We start from the raw sequence: 22,892 nt of genomic DNA on the forward strand, positions 1-22,892 counted from the left end.
AGCAGAGAAAAGTCAATGCAACACATCCTCTGCTAGCAGCAACTTAAGAGATTTCTTGTTATTAATGATGTCCATTAAGGAAAAAAATCAACCTGTGTGGTTCATGTCAAATCAAATCAGGCAAGCTAGCAGAAATACATACATACTCCACCCCACCATGTCCTAAAGGACATGATTCTCTACACTGAAGACCACTGTGAGAACATAGCAACCACCCAATCAGTTAAGAAACAGTTAATTGTATATTTAAATGCACTTACAACTGCCTTAGGAACATTCTAAACATACTTATTTGCTCCTCTGAAAAGTTTAGGTATAAAATCAAACCTAGTCTTAAGCTGGTAATCTTTTCTACAACAAAAAGTCAAGATAATAAGGACTCTGTAGCAGACACCTTCAGAGTATCCGTCTACCCAGCTTACAATACCCTGCACTCTGGGAAGAGCATTCCCATCAGTTATCTGGATGCCACGTCACTCTGACCATGCCTGTGCTGTGGGTCACTGGGCCCCATGAAAACATGAGATTCTTTCTCATCCAAGATAGTCATGTTCCTTTTCTCAAGATTTTGAAATTGGGATTCAGTGACTGTCAGTCTGTCTCTTTGGGTGGCTGGAATGGTAACCTGTAAATTCAAGAACTGGAAAAGCTATAGGCTGCAAAGGTGCAGAGCGCCAACTGTAGATGAAGAGCCAAATGAAGCAGATGAGCAGAAAAAACAGGAGATGGAGAGAAAGCCATGAGGGCTTTCCAAATCTTAGCTATTCCCTGAGGCTCTGATTCATTCTCATCCTTGGTTTTCCTGATGTGATCCCACAGACTCATAACCTGCTCTTTCTTAAGGTAAGAGGAATTCCTTTCTGTAAATTGTAATCAGTGAATCTCAACTATACAGTCTCCTATGTTAGCTTTTTTATTTGAATCAAGCATTCATTTCTGTACCTACATCTACATCACAATGTGCATTACAATAGACATTATCTTGACTTCAACAAATACCAAACCAGGAACATCTTTTTATTGTATTGGCAAACTATCTATCTATTGAATGCTAACTTCTAAAGAATTCCATAATTCTGACATTGGCCTAATTCAGGTAGTCTGAACACTAAGTTGTTGATTTAGAAGCTTTACAGACTAGAAGCTAGAGCAATTTGGGATGGGTGAAAAGGTGAACATGTGATAAGCTGAAAGAAAGATCTAAGGTCAATACGAGGTAACTACGTCTGCAGAAAAAGTATATAAGGTAGGAGAAAAAGTACAGAAAGAAGAAGAAAGATGCCAAAAATAAACCATCACATATTTAAATCTACAATCTACAATCTACAATCTATTTTATAAGACAAGAAGAATAAAGATGATAAAGTGCCATCAGCATGATGGGATATAGGTCTAACATCTAATCATGGAAAGGACACCACTGAGAGAATCTTAGCACATGGAGGGGAGAGCGTGAGGCTGTGAACCACGCTCCTGTGAACCAAAGAGACCAAAAGAGACCACACTGAAAGGTAAGAGAAATGGCTATAGGCTGAGTGCACTGCCCCTCTCCCAAGCCAGTGCAGCACCACCTGGAGAGTATCCCCAGGGTGTCTGGTTCCTGTTGTGGGAGAAGAGAACCCAGGGGGAACAACCAGCAACCTCCAACATTGTGGGACACTTTGTGGGAGCCCTTACTTGGATTTTTGCCCCAAGGGGGGAGTTTGTGGGGCTCAACCACTGGGAATCTGTGATAAAAAGAGGGAAGAAATTCTCTTGTTTTCTATTTTACTGTTCCTATCAGTAGTCTCCTCCTAGGATAGGGGAACTATACTTGTGTTTATTAAATTAGAATTTTGTTTAAAGGGGTACACAGCATCAACTTAGATACCTAAACTACATATGTCCTAATTATTTTAAGAAAATATATTCCAAGTTCTAATCAATTTACTTATTAATAAATTGATTTTCAAGACATAATCTAGAAGTTGAAGGCAATTGCTGGAGAGAAAACTAAAAAAGCAAAAGAGTATATTATCATAATTAACTATATCTAGTCCATTCAAGCTTAATTCAGCATTAAAGGTAACAGTATATATATATTAAAAAAACCCAGTATATCAGATTCTGTAACATGTACTAAAAAAAAAGACTCCTCCATAGAAAAGGACAGAACCCACAGACTCCTAGATAAATATACCAATGACATATCACCCAAACTTTATCTTACCTGAGAAAATCCTCCCAAAACAATTCTGTTAGAAGGAATGCCATTCTTCACCTCTTGCTCTATCAAAGCTTTTACTAAAAACAACATAAAATTAAATCACTAATACTTTCAAAGTTAAGCCAAAAGATACCATTTTAAATAGGATAAAATTAATTACAGAAAAGCACGAAGTATATTAAAGGTCGAAACAAGTGAAAAACTTGAAGCACTCTACTAAAATACAAACCTAGAATGTATTTTCATTATAAAACTCGTTTTGCAGGTGTTGCTTAAACTGTTCAATTATTTCTTACATAATTTATAAACAGTTCTTTCTCTTATCAATCAACAGATATTCTTTTATCTATGGTCAATTCTGCTCATATACATTTATATTTCTCTCCAATGAATCACAGGATTTGTACCTAAAAGTTACCATTTTAAAATATAAATAAAGTATATTACACAGTTTGTGATTTATAGTGTTTAAAAAGTTCATTCTATTATTTTTAAAAACTATAGTACTAATTTTTCCTATAGCCAGTAAATGATGCAGGAAAAAAAATCAAATGAGTTCTTTTGTTTCTGCAAAATACTTTGACACAGATCATTAACTATAAAAGTTGATGACTCCTAGAATTTCCTTTTTCTTTATAATCTGTCCAGTGTTTTTTTTTAGTAACTACACAAACTATGTCCTTTCATTTTTACATATGTGCAGGAGTTTCGTTTTTTTTTTAAAGATTTTTTATTTATTGAGCGAGAGAGCACAACTGAGAGCACAAGCAGGGGTGACGGTCAGGGGGAGAGGGAGAAGCAGTCTCCCTGCTGAGTAGGGAGCCCAACACACGGCTCCATCCCAGGACCCCAGGATCATGATCTGAGCCAAAGGCAGATGCTTAACCAACTGAGCCACCTAGATGCCCCAAGAGTTTCATTTTTCAAGATTAAAATTTCCAACTTCGTATTTCTTCCTTTTTATCAAAAAATAAAAATCTGTTTTTTTCTAAAACACTGCAAAAAACAAATGCCCAAATGAAAAATTTTCTTTTTATATAAAGTTTAGTACTGAGTTAGAATGAGTATGAAAAGTAATGCCCTGACTATGGCATGGAAGAATGGGCTAGAGAACAGCAAAGGGGGCTTAAGAAATAAAAGAAGTGCTGAGAAATGTGAGGGATTTATTTAGGGAGACGGCACAGCCTCAGTCAGATGGAGACTGTGGAAGTGGCAGGACTGAGCCTGGGTGGCTCAGTAGGTCAGGCGGCAACTCTTGATTTCAGCTCAGGTCATGGTCTAAGGGTTGTGAGATCAAGCCCAGTGTTAGGCTCCGTGCTCAGCACAGAGTCTGCTTGTCCCTCTCCCTCTGCTTCACTTGCCACTCGCAAGCTATTGGGACACTTCCCGCCGAGTTTCACAAAGCTTTACCCCTCAAGGTTACACCAAGCGCTGAGATAATGTTGACAAACTACAAAGACATCAGCGGTGGAACAGTGCATTCCAATTTCAATCACCTTCTGCATAAGGGCGAGGGCACCACTGTGCTCCCTGGACCTAACCTGAACGCTCTCTTCTTTGTTCAGGAGCTTACTCTTGTAGGCCTCAAACGGAGCCTCCATTCTTTCCTAGCTCTAAGTCTGAGCCTCACTTTCTCCAATAATACATCACCTTGGAAAGGAAAGAAATGGCTCGTATGTCAGAGGCCAACTCTATCACTAGGATGGAACTTACCAGGCTTACCAGTCTTCTCCACAAGGCCCTGCCCCTCCCTATCTTCTGCAAGTTCTAACAACTCACTCCCAAACCCAATACCTATTTTTGTCATTTATTATTGTTTGAAAAAACCCTAGCTCTAGGATTCTTGATTTGACCTACTTATTGATGATCCTAAAAAAGCCAGTGTTCTTGGTTTGACAGTCTCAAATCTCCACTGCATTTTGAGTGTATCTTCCCTGTTTTAAAGTTTTTAAGAGTTCTTTAAAAACATTTTTAAAAAGGATCCTACTGGTTTTTAAGCTATTTTAGAAATTTTCAAACAAATCTAAAAATAGAAAGAGTGTGCAGTTACTCCCAGGTACACATCACTTCACTTCTGCAACTACCAATTCACAGCCAGGCTTGTTTCATCAACCCTGCTGCGCCACCACCCAGTTATTCTCAAGTCAATCCCAGTGACCCCACCTTTCTGTAAATACCTCAGCGCATACATAAAAGGGGGCCTCTATACATCTTCTTTTTTCTTTTTTTATGCCTCTATACATTTTCTAAAACTAGATTTCTCCCAATAAGCTAGTGTTCTTTATGCTTTCACCCTAAAAATAAACGGAATTACCATGTCCATAAGGAAAATGGAATACCAACCAGAGAATACACTTTGGAGATTCTGTAAAGTAGAGCCAAGACTTATGTCATAGCAGTGTTAAATGAGATGTTTTACAAGAATTACCTGGCTTCTTTAACAGCTAAGTATTCAATCAGTGGCATTTATTATTACCACACTAAAATTAACCAACATAAATTGTGTTATATATGATTGTATCACTATACCCATCCTTATTTCAAGTCTCCTTAATGAAGATAAATGGCCACAACTATTAAATTGCTATTTTCTCCATTAGTCTATGTAAATCAAAGCAAAATTATGTATCCAACAGAAATGAAGTTTGATAAAGGCCATTCTTCCCCATTCATTTCATCTTCATTTATAGTTAAGGGAGTCCATGGGGACATCGTGGCAAACAAGTTAGAGACTGATCAGAAAGGAAGGAAATAGCATCACCTCCTAAGTTCAGATAATTGTGTATTATTTCATCAACATCAATAAAACTACTGAACCTACTAAAATGAGAATGCTTTTGTCTTTATGTTTCTGTACTCACCATTTTCTGCTGCCTGTTTAATTCCAGGTTCATCCTCCTGTGAATCTAGTGAAAGCCCAGTAATATCAAACCTGGAAAATAAGGCAAAATCTTAAAAGAGCTCTTTGATTCTAAAAATATGTACTCATGGTAAGTATGTTTCACTAAACTCAGGATAAAAAGAACTAACCATGAACATGAAACTCAAAATGTCTACAGAGGCCAAAAAATTAACTTAAATGTGTGATTATGACATTCTACATGTTCCTTTCACCAACTAGATACAGATTCTAATGTTAAAAAAATCACAATGCCACATAATTTTAGGGTAAGAACATCTAAGAAAATACCTAGTCCAATCTTACAGCCAAGCAGGAATCTCATCGCACATTCCTCTAAAAAGTTTGCAATAAATTCCAGCCATTCCTTTCCCTCTATTGCATCGTAAGTCAATCCAATGGAACAGAACTACTTTACCATGTCATTCTCGCATGCACTACTACCTTCATAAGTATTGAGCAGAGGAATTACACTGAGCTCTAGCCACATTCTGCAAAACATTTTCATCACACATAGTAGATACCTCCAACTAGAGACCCAAGGGAAGCTTTCCTCTGGCCCTTTCCATTTCTCTATCAAGTTACATCCTTTCATTATGGTCTCTAGCCACATTAGCTAAAAATTTTGGTTCCGGATGAGAATTTTGCCAGAGAGGGAAGATGAAAGAACCAAAGAGCAAAGTAGGCAGGAACTTGTAAAAGCTTCTAAGGAATCCAGAAGAGAGAAAAAGAAAGTGAAGGGGTGGATAAGACATGGGTAGGAACAAGAAGAGACTACAAGATGACAATAGACTGGAAGTAGCTTAGAGGAACAAAGAACTGACTCTACTTCCTGACTATAAAACACACAAGGGTGAGAATGCAAGCCAGTGCAGCCACTCTCGAAAACAGTATGGAGGTTCCTCCAAAAGTTGAAAATAGAACTACTCTATGACACAGCAATTGTACTACCGGGTATTTACCCCAAAGATACAAATGTAGTGATCTGAAGGGGCACGTGCACCCCAATGTTTATAGCAGCAATGTCCACAATAGCCAAACTATGGAAAGAGCCCAGATGTCCAGAAAAGATGTGGTGTACACGTACATACACACACACACACAGGAATATTATGCAGCCATTAAAAAAAATGAAATCTTGCCATTTGCAATGACATGGATGGAACTAGAGGGTATTATGCTAACCAAAATAAGTCAATCAGAGAAAGACAATTATCGTATGATCTCACTGATATGTGGAATTTAAGAAACAAGGCAGAAGATCATAGGGGAAGAGAGGAAAAAAATTAAACAAGACAAAACCAGAGAGGGAGACAAACCGTAAGAGATTCTTAATCTTAGGAAACAAACTGAGGGTTGCTGGAGGGGAGGCGGATGGGGGAAAGGGGTGGCTGGGTGATGGACACTGGGGAGGATATGTGTTGTGGTGAGCGCTAGGTATTGTGTAAGACTGATGAATCACAGACCTGTACCCCTGAAACAAATAATACATTATATCTTAATTAAAAAAATAAACAATTTTAAACAATTTTAAACATCATTAAAATGACACTAAGCATCACTGAACTAGATTTTGATGAGAAAGAATGGCTTTTACCAATCTGCTGCTTTTATTGTCCTACTTCCATGGTAGAAACTGAAACAAGACCCCTGAGAGACTTAAAAAAATAAATTAATTAAAAAAAATACAAGGGAATGTGAAAATATCTTGAGAGGGTGGAAGAGGAAGTGGTTTCCTTAAAAACTTGTCAACTCTCCAGGAAGGCAACATATTGGAAGGGTGAAAGGCTGTTGCTTAATTAGAGTGTATGCCACATGGGGTCATTTAAATGTTGGGTCACTGAAACCAGCAAAGGTTTATCAAGCAATAAGAGATATTTTCTACAGTATTTCTGTCTACCCATTTTCTCCTGTTTCTCTACCTTTTGGTGCAGCTCCTTAAGTTTAACCCTGAGTCTAAAATACAAAACTTTAAGGTTAAGCTTAAAGGTTTAAGGTTAAATTTAATTGTATAACTTTGCAACATAAAAATAGCTAATTAAAAATTGCTACATGGAAAAGCACTTCCAGTTAAAAAAAAAAAAAAGGAAAAGACAAAAACTAAGTATAAATAAGTTCTTACTGATACTTACCAAGAAGGCATAGCCATGTTCATATTCAATGTTACAGGCATAATTGGTCTACACGGGAAAGAAAAAAAAACATCAAAATAAGAGTAATGTAACAAGGCATAAAACCTGATAAATTTCATCAATTAAGAATAGATAATTACTTGAGGCTTACACAAAACTGTATGCTACAATTGTAACATATGAACTGTGTCACTGCATCCACACCTGTGTCATTTTTTCTACGTAACCCCCAAATGTATTCTGAAGATGGAACAGCAGCTGGAAAGGACTAAGCTTGGCAAATAAAAAATATTTTCCTATCTCAACTCCCTTATTTAATACTTTCAAACCAGACATGACAAGGAAAACAAGTAACCAAGAGAGTTGGAAATGTATGAAATATGAGACTCTGGCTAAGGGTTTAGGAAATGAGCAATTTACTGCACAGATATAGTACATCAATTCTCATACAGTCAGATTACATTTTTGCTTATATTCTATCTACATACTTGGTTATTTAAGAGACCTCTAAATAAATATGGGAAATATAAGTTTTGCCTAAGTGTCCACTATACCCAATTCAGGTCTGTGATGAAAAATCTGCTGGGTAACCTGAATATAGCTAGGTACAAAAGAAAAGAAAAATAAATACACTAGAACTACATCTTACCACTAACCTCCTAACTCATGAAACAAGTCTACCTTAGAGGTCACAAAATCTTATCAAAATTTCTTTGAGAACATGAACTTCCCTAGACTGGGAAATAGCCTTAAATCAAATCAGTCCTGGGGCCAATAACAATACAGCAGAAATCCTAATATAATCAAGAATTCTGTCTCATAATGAAACAGAATAATAGAGGACACAGACATTCTTGCCATAGTATTCAGCTGTAGCCTACAGAGGTCAGATAAACCTTCTATTTCAGGATAAAAAGGGGAAAGAAGTTTTCTTACCTCATCACATATTTTTCCTCTTTCCATTTCCTCTTTCACATTTATCAGCTCTACTGCTACTACCACTTCTGAGGATGAATTACTAACCTAAGAGCACGTATCTAATCCCATTTGTCTTCTCCACAGCTATTGTTTCTCAGCAACCTTTTGACCTAAAACCTTGCCAATCTCAGCAATTTTCTGAGTTTGTTCAAAACTTTATAGTTTCTGACATCCACAAACATTTTCAGAATTCAAAACCAAATCTATCAGACTTTAAAACCTGTGTTCTTTCCACAGCACACACATTGCCTTTAGCTGATAAAATTTAGGAGTGTTTTCAACATAGTAAATAAAGATCTCTCACAAACCTGACAAATAAATAAATCCCCTTCAGAGATACCTCATGGATATCCTTAGATCTCAGATGTTTGTATATCTAAAGGAATTTTCCTAGCTCTGAGTTCAATTGACCTCCAAGAAAGCATTATTTTAAATTTCCAAAAAAAAAAAAATTCTATGTAGCCAAGTTACCAGTTTAGTTTTAAAGAATTTACTAATCTTTATTTTTAAACTGTATTATTTAAAAGGATAAAAACTAATTATATTCAAATGCTTTTCTACGAAAATAAAGCTATCACAATTATTCCTCTCCAGATTCTGAATCACAAATGTAAAGATTAAAATACTTACGCATGTGGGCAGATGTATTTGATATGTGAACTTCTGATACCTGCAAAGGCTTCTGCCCATCCATGCCTGGTAGAGAAATTATTTGAATGATGCCATTAGATACCATTTTAAATCCCAATAAGTTAGTAACAGAATGGTAACTTTAAAAAACTTGCAAGGATAAATGTTAACTCCTTGTAAAATCTTAAAAGTGTGGAACATCAATGCTATTAAAACACCACTATCAACGCAGAAACAACCCAAAGGCTACTACTACTCAAGCTTTACCTACAAATAAAGATGATGTCTCCAGATTTCTGAAGAGCAGTGTGTTTTCTTTCATATATTTCCACAGGGCTTTACAATTTACAAAATATAGATATGTTTATCTCTTTATAATCTTACAACAACGTGCCTAACAAACTAGGCAAGACAGATAATATAATTCACATTATATTATATAATGTGAATTCTCATATAATGATAAAAGTCACCTCAGGAGTAAATCGGTTATTCTTAAACTCTATATGCTAATAAATAAATATAAATAAACTCTACATGCTTACTGTACTACTAAAAATCACTTTATTTACTATTCTTTACTCGTGTGTTTTATGTACAGATACATGTTCAAAATGGAATACGAGAAAAACTGAAAATCATGATAATCCTTCAAGCCAGAAATAAGCAGTTAATCTTCTGATGTATTTCCTCCCAATTTTTTATGCACATCACTTAAGAAACAGATACAGATTTTACAAAAATGGGATACTATACATACATAGTTTCCTGCTTGTTTACACTTGACATTATAACCGATACTTTTTACATGTTATTTATTTTTTTATTTTTTTTTATTCTGGGGGGGGCAGAGGGAGAGGGAGAGAAAGAATCTTAAGCAGACTCCCCGCCCAGCAGAGCCAATGCAGAGCTCAATCCCACGACCCTGAGATCATGACCTGAGCAGAAATCAAGAGTCAGCTGCTTAACTGACTGAGCCACCTAGGATCCCCTAAACATGTTACTTCTATTAAAGGATAAAGTAAAAGTAACTTAAAGGGTGCCTGGCTGGCTCAGTTGGTAGAGGATGTGACCTCTACTGGTCGTGAGTTCAAGCCCCATGTTGGGCATGAAGCCTATTTAAGTTTTAAAAATAATTAAATATTTTAAAAACCTTAAAATTTAAAAATAAATTAAAATAAAATAAATAACGTGGTGCCTTGATGGCTCAGTCAGTTACCATCAGACTCTTGGTTCTGGCTCAGGTCATGATCTCATGGGCTGTGGGATCAAGCCCTGTGACGGGCTCTGTGATCAGTGGGGACTCTGCTTGAAGATTCTCTCCCTCTGCCCCTTTCCCCAGTCACATATGCACACGCACACACTCCCTCTAAAATAAACAAATCTAAAAAAATACTTTTTAGAAATTAAATAAACGTTAAATGATTTTCAATAATTATTTATCTATTTTAATCCACCTTCCCCCAAATGTTAAAGACATATAGGAAAATTAATAACAAAGTAGTAGTTTTAACACTTATATAACACTAGCTATGAGCCAGGCACTATTCTAGAGTTGTGTATGTGCTTTGCATGTGTACATGTGTGTTTATATGTGAGTTCATGTGTGTGTCTTATGTGTGTATAGAGATATATGAGATATATATGAGACCTCATTACGAAAACTACAAAAATGTTGAAATAAATTAAAGACCTATATAAATGGACATCCCATGTTCACGGACCAAAAGACTTAATATTCTTCTTTTTAAACATTTATTTATTTATTTTAGAGAAAGAGAGTGTGTGCAAGTGGTGGGAGGGGCAGAGGGAGAGAATCTTCAAGCAGATTCCCTGTTGAGTGTGGAGCCCAACAAGGGGCTCATCTCACAACCCTGAGATCATGACCTGAGCAGAAATCAAAAGTTGGCTGCTCAATCAACTAGCCACCTAGGCGCCCAAGACTTAATATTTTTAAGGTGGCAGTACTCCCAAACTGATATACAGTCAATGCAATCTCTATCAGAATCACAGCTGGCTTTGCAGAAATTGACAAACCAAATCTAAAATTCAGTTGGAAATATAAGAGACCGAGAAGATGTCAAAACAATCTTAAAAAAAGAGTAAGGTTGGCGGACTCACACTTCCCAATTTCAAAAGTTACTACAAAGCAATAGTAATAAAGACAGAGTGGCACTGAAATAAGGAAAGACCTACAAATCAACAGATTTGAAAATACAAAAATAAACCCTCCATTTATGATTAACTTATCTCTGAAAAGGGTGCCTCCAAAAAAATCAATGGGGAAGGAATAATCTTTCAATGAAAGTAGCTGCAATATAACAGGATGAAGTTGAACTTCTACCTCACACCATACACAAAAATTAACTCAAAATGTACCAAAGACTTAAATGTAAGAGATATAAATTAGTTTCTTTATTATTTTTTAATTTTTTTTAAAGATTTTATTTATTTGAGAGAGAGAGAATGAGAGATAGCGAGCACGAGAGGGAAGAGGGTCAGAGGGAGAAGCAGACTCCCTGCTGAGCAGGGAGCCCGATGCGGGACTCGATCCCAGGACTCCAGGATCATGACCTGAGCCGAAGGCAGTCGCTTAACATACTGAGCCACCCAGGCACCCTAAATGTAAGAGATAAAACTATAAAACTCCTAGAAGAAAATATATGAAAATCTGTGACGTTGGATTTGGCCATGGTTTCTGAGATACCAAAAGCACAAATGACAAAGAAAAAAATTTAATCATCGAAATTAAAAACTATTATGCTTCAGAGGGCACTATGAGGAAAGTGAAAAGACAAACTACAGAATGGAAAATTATTTGCAAACCATATTCAATAAGGGTCTAGTATCCATAACATATAAAGAACTCTTAAAACCCACAAACAAAAAGACAACCTAAAAATAAATAGGTAAAGGACCTGAACAGACATTTCTCCAAAGATACACAAATGGCCAACGTGGTCAGGAAAAGATGCTCAACATTATTAGTCATTACATAAATGCAAATAAAACCAAAAATAAGATACCACTTACACCCACTAGGATGGCTATAATAAAAAAGACAATAACAAGTGCTAATGAGGATGGGGAGAAACCAGAATTTTCATATACTGCTAGTAACATGGAGTTACTATATGACCCAGCAATTCTACTCAAAGGAATATGATGAACAATAAAAAGAAATGAAGTACTGGGGCGCCTGGGTGGCTCAGTCGTTAAACGTCTGCCTTCGGCTCAGGTCATGATCCCAGAGTCCTGGGATCAAGCCCCACACTGGGCTCTCTGCTTGGCGGGAAGCCTGCCTCTCCCTCTCCCACTCCCCCTGCTTGTGCTGCCTTCTCTCACTATCTCTCTCTGTCAAATAAATAAATAAAAACTTTTAAAAAAATTACCTTTAAAAAGAAATGAAGTACTAATATATATTACAACATGGATGAACTTCAAAAACATTATGTTAAGTAAAGAAAGCCAATTACAAAAGACCATCTATTATATGATTCCATTTATATGAAATGTCCAGGATAGGTGAATCTATAGAGATAGAAAGTAGATTAGTGGTTACCTAGGGTTGCGAATAAGGGGGATCTGGGGGTAAAAAAGAGTACAGGGTTTCCTTTTGGAGGGATAAAAATGGTTGCACAGCTTTGTGAATACATTAAAGACTGAACTGCAGAATTCAAATGGGTGAATTGTGTGGTAATCAAATTATATCCCAATCAAACTATTACCGAAAGAATTAAAAAGGAATAAATGATCTGAGTCCGGTCATGAGGAGACATTAAACCTAAGCTGCTGGTCATTCTACAGAATGTACAGAGGTAAGGCTCCACATTTTAAAAATATAAAGGATATGAGAGCCTAATAAACTATTTCATAATGAAACACAAATTACTGGAAAGGATCTTGGATCAGGAAGGAAACACATAATTGGGAAAGCTGGCAAAATTTGAATGGATTCTTTGGACTGGACGGTAGTATTGGATCAATGCTGATTTCCTACTTTGGAGTGTTGTATGCTGGTCATGTACAGTATCCTCAGGTATGGGAAACACCAGAGTATTTAGAGATTATGGAAGATCATGCTTTGGGCTGATGTCAAAGAATTAAAAAAAAAAAAAAAAGACTGATCACTAGATAATGAGTATATGTATATACATACAGATATGGAGACAGATAAAGACCTTGAGTGCATGCACAAATACACAATGTGGTAAAAGATTAACAACTGGGGAGGCTTGGTACCAATGATATGGAATGATTTCTTAGATAATAACACGAAAAGCACAAGCAACTAAAGAAAAAAAGATAAACTGGAACTCATCAGGATTAAAAACTGTTGTGCTTTGGAGTGCCTGGGTGGCTCAGATGGTTAAGCTTCTGCCTTTGGCTCAGGTCATGATCCCCGGGGTCCTGGGATAGAGCCCTGTTTCAAGCTCCTTGCTCAGCGGGGAGACTGCTTCTCCCTCTCCCACTCCCCCTGCTTGTGCTGCCTTCTCTCGCTATCTCTCTCTGTCAAATAAATAAATAAAATCTTTAAAAAAAATAAATGAGCAAAGGTATTGAATAGATATTTCTCTAATGAAGATATATAAATCACTAATAAGCACATGAAAAGATGATCAACATGATTAGTCATTAATCATTTTCTTCAAAAAGAAAGATAATAACAAATATTGATGAGAATGTGGAGAAATCAGAACCCTCATACACTGTTGGTAGAAATGTAAAATGGTACAGCCACGGGGGACAACAGTCTGGGAGTTCCTCAAAGGGTTAAAGAGTTACCACTGACTCAGCAATTAATCAAGTGAACTGAAAGCCTACGTTTATGCAAAATCTTGCAAAAAGATACTCAGAGTAGCACTACTGCTAACAGTCAAAAAGTGGAAACAATTCAAATGTTCATCAATTGATGAATTAAAGAAACATGGTATATCCATAAGATCAATACATGGATATCCCTCCACAGAATATTATTTGGCAATAAAAGTAATAAAGTACTGGTACACATTACAACATGAATGAACCTGAAAAACATGTTATGTGAAAGAATTTAGACAGAAAAGATCATCTATCATCTGATTTCATTTATATGAAATACCCAGAACAGACAAATCCATAGACACTGAAAGGAGATTAGACACTGAAAGGAGATTAGTGGTTGCCTGTGAAGGGAACAAGGAGTATCTGCTAACGGGTATGCCATTTCTTTTTGGGATGTTGAAATATTCTGGAATTAACACAGTAGTGATGGTTCCACAACTTTGTAAATATACTAAAAACTATAGAATTGTACACTTTAAAAAGGTTGACTTTTATGGATGTGAATTATATATCAATAAATAACATTAACTAAATAAGCTTCTAAAAAGTGGCAGGCCAGAATTGAACTGCAGCCTACTGTTTGCCAACTACTCTTCTACACAAGAAATACTCATATAAGAAAAAGGAATAGGAATCTTGAGTTCTAGTCCCAACTGTGCCTTTATCTAGAAGTGTGGCCTCAGATGGTTCAGTCTAGTGGCTTTTAAAAGTGTGGTCCCTGGAACACTAGTATCATCTGGGAACTTGTTAGAAATGCAAATTCCTGGGCCCCATCCGAGACCCACTGAATCAGAAACTCTGGTGGTGGGGACCAACAATCAAGCCTTCCAGGTGACTTTTTTGCATGCTACAGTATGAGAAATCAATGTCTTTCCAGTCCTGTTTTCCCATCCATAATCTGTGCTGGTCGTACTGGATGATTTCAAAGGTCCCCACAGATTATAAAAATCTTTGACAATAACTGAATTATACAAAACTATGGCCAACTTGTCCTTTTGATAATTGTCAAAGTCAGTGGAAACCTAAAGATTTAAGATGTCTACACAAAGCTTCAGTAAAAGGAATCTAATGTTCAAAAACCTACATCAATGAGAATATATTTCACCTAATTATTAGAAACAGGAAAAGAAAATGAAACAGACACACACACACACACACACACACACACACACACACACACACACAGGTTTTATGGGTTCAAAAAGTGAATTTCAAGGCATATCCCAAAAAATACTACAAATCCACTCTATTTTACTTCTCAGTTGTGCTTTTAGAAAAGACTACAAAGTAACTGAAGTCTGTTTTCATTATCTTCACTACTCCAAAGTAATATGCTGTGAACTAAAAACTCAAAGATTCCACAAGAAACACAACTCATCACCATCTGTGTCCCAGTAGCATATCACTGTCATGGAATCTCCCCTACCTGTCTTAATGAGTCTTACCAACTACCTGGCTAAGAGCAAAATGACCCAAGATGGGTAAGATTCTTTTTTTTTTTTTTTAAAGATTATTTATTTATTTGAGAGAGAAAGAGAGAGATTGAGAGAACGAGGGGGAGGAGGGGCAGAGGGAGAAGCAGACTCCCTGCAGAGCAGGGAGCCGGATACAGGACTCAATCCCAGGACCCTGGGATCATGACCTGAGCGGAAGAAGGATGCTTAACTGACTGAGCCACGCAGGCATCCAAGATGGGTCAGATTCTTAAATGAACACCAGAACTAGGGGTGATATAAAGTCAGAGCTGGGGTGGTCCATTTTTGGGTGATAAGGAAAGTGTGTCAGCAGAGAAAACTGTGCAAATATATAGAAAGAAGGAAAAGTGAGAGACCACAAGGGCACAAAAGGCAGAGAGAATAGCGTTGGTGTAGTTGATTAGATAGTCCCCACAAAATTCATGTCCCCCTGGAACCTCAGAATGTGATCTTATTTGGAAAGAGGCTCTTTGCAGATGTAATCTGTTAAGGATCAAGATGAGATTTGCTAGGATTAGGATGGGTCTTAAATCTAGTAACTGGCGTCCTTATCAGAAATGAGAGAAAAAAAAAAAAGAAAAGAAACACAGATAAATGGCAAAAAGGTCATGTGAAGAGGGAGGCAGAGATTGGAAGTACATTGCCACAAGCCGAGGAATGCCAGGAGGCATCAAACTTGGAAGAGGCAAAGGATTCTCCCCTAGAGCCTTTGGAGGGAGTGCATATAGTCCTTCTGACACCTTGATTTTGGACTGCTAGCCTATTTAACTGTGAGGATGAATTTCTGTTGCTTGAAGCCATCTAGTTTATGGTTTTTTTACTATGGCAGCCCTAGGAAACTAATATACTTGGTGACTAATTCCCATTATATGTTTTCCCCAGGAATTCCCCATTCATTCATTTATTTACTCAACAGATACTTAGTTGTTCTTCATATCCAGTACTGTCCAAGTCCTGGGGATGCAGTATTAAGTTAAATAGAAAATATCTGTGTTCTCAGGTCAATTTTATAGCATGTGAGTTATAGATCAAGAAAATTAAAAAAAAAATCTTTTCCTTCATGGACTTTATATACAAGAGAGCTACCCTTGTATCCTTCCACAAATACTGCTTTTTGCTTAAACTAGGTTGAACAGTTCCCTAGTCCTTATAACTTAATGATCCCCAAATCACATCCTATAATTCTCTTAGTTCTTGATTATAGAAGGACTTGCAAATGAATGATCATAAAATATACCCATGTTGCCAATTCAATATTATTTACAATCCTCTCTTTATTTGATCTCTCAGTAAGGTTTTTTCTTTTTTTTTTTTAAAGATTTTATTTATTTATTTGACAGAGACACAGCGAGAGAGGGAACACAAGCAGGGGGAGTGGGAGAGGGAGAAGCAGGCTTCCGGCAGAGCAGGGAGCCTGATGCAGGGCTTGATCCCAGGACTCTGGGATCATGACCTGAGCTGAAGGCAGACGCTTAACGACTGAGCCACCCAGGCACCCCTCTCAGTAAGGTTTAATCTACCTGACCAGTTTCTGTCTTTGAAACTTTTGGGTTTTTTAGTCTTTTTTTTCTTATGAAACTTTTTCTTCTAAGCTTTACAATCTCCACAGCCTAGAAAAATCTCACATAGATAGGTAACACAGACCAGTAACTCCTGGAATATATGAGGGGAAGGGTAAGTTTACATGAAGAGGGCCAAGCTTTCCACCTGGCCTTTTCTCCTTCCTGCTCCCCTTAACTGGAACTGAGCTTTCAGGTGTCACATTCAGCTGGGAGGGGGGTGAGTAGGGGGGCAATGCCAAAGTATACTACTGGCCATAACTGCCAGAACAGAAGCCAGGTTTCTGATAGAATTACAAATACAGAAAGGGGGAAGGCTAGAATAAACCCAGTGGTGCTGAGTGGAACTGGAGGAATCAGTATACACCCCCTAATTTTAATGTATGTAGATATCAAAATTGATATAGATGTGTCTACACATGTATGTTATGTAGCTATACTCCCGGCTCTGTCCACTGAAAGGATCTAGAAGTAATGATTCTAGCAGTAAGCACATAAAGCACTCAGATCTTGGTTCCTAAATATTCTCTACTAAAAGGAACCGGGGCTCTTGAAAAAGAAAAAAAGAGCTGAGTCCCAGGACTGAAGCAGAAAAAACATAAGATGATCCTGGAAAAGATCTTGCTGCACCAGAAAGCAAGAAAGTGCTCAAGGAGTGATGGGGCATGGTCCCAAAGACATAAGAGCAGCTTGGAGGGGCTTCTGATAGCCAAGTGTAGGATGATGTGACCATCAAATATATGACAGATTTAACAGTTTGTAACCCTCACAGTAAAAGAGCAATCCAAGAGTCTGTCCTGATTTGATGCTTTAAAATGAATACACGAATACATACATACATAATAAATAAGGGAGAAGGGAGAGCGGCCAATGAATAAATCTAGAATGAAGGATTTTTTTAAAAGATTATCTGGAACTATCACAATAATAGATATAGATAAAAATAATTAATGGACGCAAAATCTATAGGTGAAAATTTGGTGAGAAACATGTTTTCATAGTATCAAAACATCTCCCCACAAAATATTTTTCAGTAAATACCCTTATTTATTTTACTGTGGAGAAACAGGGCAAACACCATCTTAACCAGGTGAAAAAAATGTAACATCACCAGTAAAGGAACAAAAATCAACATAGTGTGCAACTGATACAATCCTCTGAGAGGAACACGGCAACATCTCTGTGATATTCCTGTCAAAAAGGCTTAAGTCAGGAGACATCACACAAACCCAAACTGAGGGACAGTCTACAAAATAATTGGCCTGTATTCTCAAAAAGTCTGAAGGTCATAAAAGACAAGGAAAGACTGCTCTAGACTGAAGGAGACTAAGGACACGATAAATAACTAAATGCAACGTGTGATCCTGGTTTGGATCTTGGGCCCATAAAGGACATGATTCGGTCAAACCAAGAAAATGTGACAGAACCAAGAAATCTGATGATAGTGGTCATGGGGGAATGTCCTTGTGCTTACAAAATACACACTAAAATTTTATGGAGTGGGCGCTTGGGTGGCTCAGATGGTTAAGCGTCTGCCTCCGGCTCAGGTCATGATCCCAGGGTCCTGGGATCGAGTCCCGCATCGGGCTCCCTGCTCCTTGGGAGCCTGCTTCTCCCTCTGCCTCTCTCTCTCTCTCATGAATAAATAAATAAAATCTTAAAAAAAAAATAAGTAGAATAAAATATTATGGAGTAATGAGGCAATATTTCTACAATATGCTCAAATGTTTCACCACTGGGTAACAGGAAAGGGTATGAGGAGATCTAAATACTATTTCTGCAATACTTACTTAAATTTGAAGTTATTTTAAAAGAAAAAGTTAAAAATTTTAAAACACAGTAACAATGATGGAATATAACCCATTACATAAATCTATAGTCTGCATTAAATGGGGAGGGGCAAACTAATAAAGTGTGACAGACTTGGGAAATCACATCATATTAACAATTGAGTCAAGCAAGAATCAACGGATGCTGAAAATACTGGGTAAAAGTTTAACATACAATTTGCAAAGTCTCCAAGTATCTCCCTACAAGTTGCTTTTTAACTACAAAGGGAGAATAACTGCAGTAGAGAAACCTGGAAAATACCACCTTAATCAAGTGATTCAAGTTAAGCATCAATAATGGGACAAAGGCTATCATCTGTCTCCTGACATGATGCCCTGAACAGGACATATAGCCTATACGGTATTTGTACCAAAAATGCATAAACTTATCTAATGAACTTAGGGACTAGCTTAACCTCTGCAAAAATGTCAATGCAAGCTAAAGTGTGGAAATGAAAAATCAAGGTAACTGCAACTTACTCTCAAGGATTTCAGCAAACATATTATTAACACACACATTCAACAAACAAAGAGATTAGTGGATCTGGGTAAAAGATATTGAGCAATCTCTATTCTTGCAACTCTTCCATAAATTTGAAAATATTTCAAAATAAAACATTTTTAAAAATGTTATCAAAAACACTTATCTCAAAAAAAAAACACTTATCACTGAGTTTTAGGACTATTCTCATAGTCAAAGTTTGAATTTTTTTACAATACAAATACAACATTTTCAAAATCCTAACAAAAGCCAGTTTTACTTTAGAAGGAAAACTATGATCTCGTGCCATACAGTATAGTCTAAAATATGTTTATTTGAATACTAGTTTCATAGTTTATTATACGTGTTATTAGGAACACTCTGGTTGTCACGTTTCTTTACAATAAAACTTTTCAGAACTTTAAACATGCTAGTGCATATGCTGTAAGTTTTTTCAAGAGGAGAATATGCCATAACATATTTCCTAGACACTAAGACATAATATGAGGGGAACCACTGAAAAAATAGGTTAAGGCAAAAAAAATCACCACCACAATAAACATACATGTAGTAAAATTAGTACCAATCTCAGAAACATAAAAATATGAGGAAAATTACATATTAGAATTGATGAAATATAGAATTATACAGGTCTCTCAATCTTATTTGGCCACCACTTTTTTCATGAGGAATCTCAAAGACACAGACCTTGAGACCTAAGTTACTAGACAGTACACCCTGGCTAGTTCCACAAAAAAGAACCTTAACCAAAAAAACAGCAAAACCTGTCCATCTTAACAGCAACAAACTGAATCACTTAATCCCCATCATCCTCAAAGTTAACCTGACAAATATAAACATAAAATTGCCACTTGTCGGATTGATTGGTTCTGAACTTCAACATGTATTGACAGAACAAATTTTCTTTTTTTCTTGCCTTTTTTTTTTTTTAAGAGGGGGGAGAGAGAGAAAGAGAGAAAGATAGGTGGGGAGCATAGTGAGAGGGAGAGAATCTTAAGCAGGCTCCATGCCCAGTGTGGAGCCCAATGCAGGGCTCCATCTCACCAGCCTGAGATCATGACCTGAGGTGAAATCAAGATTCAGATGCTTAACCAACTGAGCAACCCAGGAACCCCGAGTCAGCTTTTCTTTAGACTATCTCACAAAGTATTTTTAGAATTGGAGATCTTTAATTTTTTATATAAACTTAATTCTTAGTCAAGAAGCCATGGATACTCTTGGTATTTTTAATCTCACATTGTTCGTTTCCTTCATCATGTTCACTCTTTAATTTCAGTCCATGGAATCTGGCTAATTTGGGGTCCACAAAGAACGTTCCTACACTGAAACTTGCTTCTCCTGGACTGATTATTCAGGCCTGGATCTCCTTGATGGGAAAGTTACAGGGTAGCAAGTTCTTCCCTAACTCTCAGCATTAAGAAAGGTTTGGTTGTAAAAGAGAGCTTTGTTAAGTCTCTTTTTAAATAAATAGTGAAACAGGTCTGTCATTTTTTTTTGAAGATTTTATTTATTTATTTGAGGGAGAGAGAGAGAGAGAGAGAGAAGAGCAGCAGGAGCGGGAGAGGGAGAAGCAGGCTCTCTGCAGAGCAGAGAGCCCAATGCGGGACTCAATCGGAGGATCCCGAGATCATAACCTGAGCCGGTTACGCAGACGCTTAAGCAAGTCAGCCACCCATGCGCCCCTGGGTCTGTCATTTTCACAAGACTACCTGATTGCCAAAAGAGTCCTGCTAACCTTTTCCCTAGCCCCATACAAGGTATGTCATAAACTTCTACCTAGTTGGCATTAAAGAATATTAGGAATCACTTTTAACAGTCTAGCCCAATGCCTCCTTGTAAAGAAGATTTAATAGTTTTTTGGCTACTTTATTAAAATTTATTTATCTGCAGTTTTCCTCCAGTTCTGTAATTTTGTAACAACACTTTTGCCCAAGTTTCAAATAGAAAATCACTGCTTGTTACTGCTCCATACCCAATGTGGGGCTTGAACTCACAACCCTGAGATCAAGGGCTGTACTCTCTATGGACTGAGCCAGCTGGGTTCCCTGACAATCACAGCTTTAGATTAAAAAAAAAAAAAAATCTCAATAGAGAAAAAGCCTAAAGAAAGATAAGTCATATTATCTAAAGTTAGCACAGCAAAATTTGTTTGATCAGACTCCAAATAAATCTTCGAGTGGCCTCCTCTGCACTTCAACTGATTTTTTCTTCTAAGGGAATACCGAAGCACTCAATCAGAATGCTGTATACCACACATTACTATTACTTCCTTATCAAAATCAACTACTTCTCAACCTGCCCTGAAATTTTAACTCCTGTAGAGAGCTCTCAATTGCAAACTGTCTCTGTGTGCAACATTCCACCCATCTCTGGCATCTAATACCCATAGCAACTCAAGGAGTTTGCAATTTAACATGTTCCAGAAACATGAGTTGAGTATGAGAAATTTAAGATGATGAGAGAAAAATTCTGGGAGTTTTCAAAAAGGAAAAGGTTGCATCTTATTCCTGGACTGTAAATAGGACTACGAATCTTCTTTTATACATTCCTAGAGTTCTTAAATAAACATTTCATGGTATAGAGTTGCATAACCCCATTTCATTACTGTTACTAATAAGGGTACGTACCCTGTATCTCCCAATCCATGAAGGAAAATCACCTATAAGAGAAGAGAAAAATTAATAAGCAATGCCAAAATAAACCCACATAGAATTGTTACACACTGAAGTTTTGGTTAAGGTGGATGCCAGAATTACAGAATACTGCCCTCAGCAAGTTAATTAATCTCTCCAGACCTCTTAAATGACAAAAATCCTTAACTTCTCTCCTTGAGTTCCTAAGATAATTAATGTGGCGTTTTAGCACTTAAGGAGGTCCCAGTTAGACATTCTTAAGTGCAAATGATCACCAACCACATTCTAAGAGTTTGTCTCTGTCAAGTCAAACCATGAAAATCTCTCACAAAGGCTGTAAATTTTTCCATCGCAAAAAGGAGAGGGGGATGTGGGGTTAAAAATAAGTTTGAGAGCCTCATACACAAGTTTCCTTAAAAAAAAAAAAAACCCTCTGATTTTGTGAGACACGCAATCTTCCAACTTCTTTAATTTAGAACAAGAATGCAAAGTAAGAAAATGATTTTCTCATCCACAAACGAGACAGAAACACGCTATAAAGTCACCTCGTGTTAGGGCGCCTCTCCACTAACGCCAAAGCCTCCAAGCTGGGAAAGGGGGTGGGGGTGGGGAAGGTCCGGGGGTCCCGCGGGCCGCACGCGCTCCGCAATGCAGGGGACTCGGGTTCAGGGGCTGCTTGGCGGGGGCGGGGGGAGGGGGGATGCGGATCCTCCACCCCGGCCGCAACACGGGCCCGGGCCGAGCCAACTATCCCCACCGTACCCCACTCCCTCCACGCCGGGCAGGGCAGAGGGCCCCCAACCCACCGGTCCCCTACCCGCCTGAGATCCCAACCCCGCGCCAGAGGCAGTAGCCCGCAGCGGGCCGAGCGGGCCCCTCCGAACCCTGGCCGCCGCCACTCACCGCAGCGGTGGCTTTCCGGACCGCGGGCACGGTGGCGGGAAGCGGGGCAGACATGTTATTGCCGCACATACACCAGCTCCACTGACTGCGCGCGTCGGAAGCAAAACGGACAACGGGCGCCCGGCCGCTGCCCAAGGGCGTGCGAGCGGCAACTCCCGGCCCGCCCCTCCGGGCGCGCGCTCAGGCGCGTGCGCGCCAAAGAGGCGCCGCGCCGCCCTGCGCCTGCTCCGCGCTCGGGCGCTCCGAAGGTCCTGTCCGCCTGCCCCTCCCCCGCCGCTCTTTCCCTCGGCGTGTCACAATGCCCAGCTACGCCCAATTGGCT

At 38.1% G+C, this 22,892-nt stretch overlaps 1 protein-coding gene across 2 annotated transcripts in view; it reads right to left on the reverse strand.

Annotated features, from left to right (window-relative positions):
- LYPLA1 (lysophospholipase 1) overlaps nucleotides 1-22,775 on the reverse strand; it is a 29,445-nt gene extending 6,670 nt beyond the window's left edge. Inside the window, exons 1-6 of one of the 2 annotated variants that reach the window (XM_027584135.1) lie at nucleotides 22,571-22,775; nucleotides 21,662-21,693; nucleotides 8,846-8,911; nucleotides 7,238-7,285; nucleotides 5,068-5,138; nucleotides 2,210-2,283 (exon numbers count right to left, since the gene is read on the reverse strand). In XM_027584135.1, the coding sequence (XP_027439936.1) occupies nucleotides 2,210-2,283; nucleotides 5,068-5,138; nucleotides 7,238-7,285; nucleotides 8,846-8,911; nucleotides 21,662-21,693; nucleotides 22,571-22,639 (360 nt within the window). In that variant the 5' untranslated portion in view covers nucleotides 22,640-22,775. The remainder of the gene's footprint in view (nucleotides 1-2,209; nucleotides 2,284-5,067; nucleotides 5,139-7,237; nucleotides 7,286-8,845; nucleotides 8,912-21,661; nucleotides 21,694-22,570) is intronic. The other variant, XM_027584044.1, reaches the window with a different exon arrangement.
- Nucleotides 22,776-22,892: the final 117 nt, after the last annotated feature.

Source organism: Zalophus californianus, chromosome 4, assembly GCF_009762305.2.
Source record: "Zalophus californianus isolate mZalCal1 chromosome 4, mZalCal1.pri.v2, whole genome shotgun sequence".
Taxonomy (NCBI): Eukaryota; Metazoa; Chordata; class Mammalia; order Carnivora; family Otariidae; genus Zalophus; species Zalophus californianus.